General features: G+C 36.3%; 1 protein-coding gene across 1 annotated transcript in view; it reads left to right on the top strand.

The window, feature by feature from the left end:
* LOC105507026 (A disintegrin and metalloproteinase with thrombospondin motifs 18-like) overlaps positions 1-749 on the top strand; it is a gene marked incomplete at its 3' end in the record, with an annotated part of 3,938 nt that extends 3,189 nt beyond the window's left edge. Inside the window, exons 2-3 of the mRNA XM_011935367.1 lie at positions 169-362; positions 666-749. Of these exons, the coding sequence (XP_011790757.1) occupies positions 169-362; positions 666-749 (278 nt within the window). The remainder of the gene's footprint in view (positions 1-168; positions 363-665) is intronic.
* Positions 750-1,712: the final 963 nt, after the last annotated feature.

The raw sequence follows: 1,712 nt of genomic DNA on the forward strand, positions 1-1,712 counted from the left end.
TACTAGATGCAAGGCACCCGGGCAGGCACTGGCAGCATCACTTGTTAGTGGATTGGTGGAGTGGTGATTACATAGTTTCTCTTCTTCCCTTGTTTCAGTTTCTCTTTCAACAGGTCTTATCTAGATATTCTCTAATATCCCTTCCAAATGCTCTTATGTTCATCATAGATGCTCCCAAGCCTCCCACAGAGGACACCTATCTAAGGTTTGATGAATATGGGAGCTCTGGGCGACCCAGGAGATCAGCTGGAAAATCACAAAAGGGCCTAAATGTGGAAACCCTTGTGGTGGCAGACAAGAAAATGGTGGAAAAGCATGGCAAGGGAAATGTCACCACGTACATTCTCACAGTAATGAACATGGTAAGGTGGGGTGTCACAAAGCTTCTGGCTCTTCAGAGAAGATAAAAGTCATAGAATTCTCTTGCATGGGTTGAATAGCATATGTATTAGGTTGGTGCAAATGTAGTTGCAGTTTCTGCCATTACTTTTAATAGCTACACATGTGGTTTTATTTTTTTAAGTTGAGTTTTGAGGAAATTGTCTTTATATGTACATATATTGGTTAAAATTGAAGCCTATGTACTTCAGTCAATATGTCTGATTGATTCCCGCATAAGGTTTTGAACATTTTGAGATTTTGTTTGACTTTCATTGTTCCAACAGGTTTCTGGCCTATTTAAAGATGGGACTATTGGAAGTGACATAAACGTGGTTGTGGTGAGCCTAATTCTTCTGGAACAAGAACCTGTAAGTGGCAAACTTCACTTACGTCTTCATTCAGTCTGCCATTCAGAATACATTTCTTAAATACCTACTATGTTCACTAATCCATGTACTAGTCATTAGCTGCTTAAATTTGAAACTAGGCTGACTCTCCTCAAGGTACAATCTTAAAAGGTTGTGTAATCACATAATTAAACTAAAGCACCAGAAAAATATTTATATTTAAATGTATTTATATTATATGTGCATATATATACATAAATAATGGTACATAAAGTATTGAATATATAAATATATAATATAAATAAAAATATGAAACATAAATATGTTACAGAAAATATAAATGTTATGTAGGCTTCACAAAGAAGGTGAATTTGGTCATAGATTTAAGCATTAGCTAGATTTTGCAAGTTTGGTATGCTGAGTAATTGCTGGTAGATGCAGAAGGATATTTCAAAAATATACTGAAAATAAGACATCAGAAAATTATTGTAGTGAACCTACTGTCTCCCCAGTACCATCTTAGGAAATACAGGGAATAAACAAGGGATATTTAGCTGCCCTTGAATTGATCACAGTGAGATGCAAGACACAAACATGGGGCAAATTATGAATACCGGAACATGTAATAAAGTGTTAAATTACATGGCACTCACTGCTTTGTAGTGTTTTGATGTTTAAACTCTGTTTCTCTGAGATAGCGATTACCATTCAAATGGGTATTTTTTAAGTCCCCCGAGGCTCTTCCTCTTCTTCTGTAACCCCAATAAAAAACATAAAAAGCAGGAAGACACAGACAAGACAAAAATTGATCTAATTGCCCAGCTGTGGAAAGCTACAGAAGTTAACAGCTTGTCAAATGGTTTTTGGAATTTTAGAAAGATAGAAAGGATGTGTGCTGATCAGGAGACACTTTTGTCTTTAGCCTGCTACTAATAGGTTGCGCAAGGACACTGAAGCCAGCCACATCCTAATTAACTGATAATT

Source organism: Colobus angolensis, unplaced genomic scaffold (genome assembly GCF_000951035.1).
Source record: "Colobus angolensis palliatus isolate OR3802 unplaced genomic scaffold, Cang.pa_1.0 Scaffold1421, whole genome shotgun sequence".
Taxonomy (NCBI): domain Eukaryota; kingdom Metazoa; phylum Chordata; class Mammalia; order Primates; family Cercopithecidae; genus Colobus; species Colobus angolensis.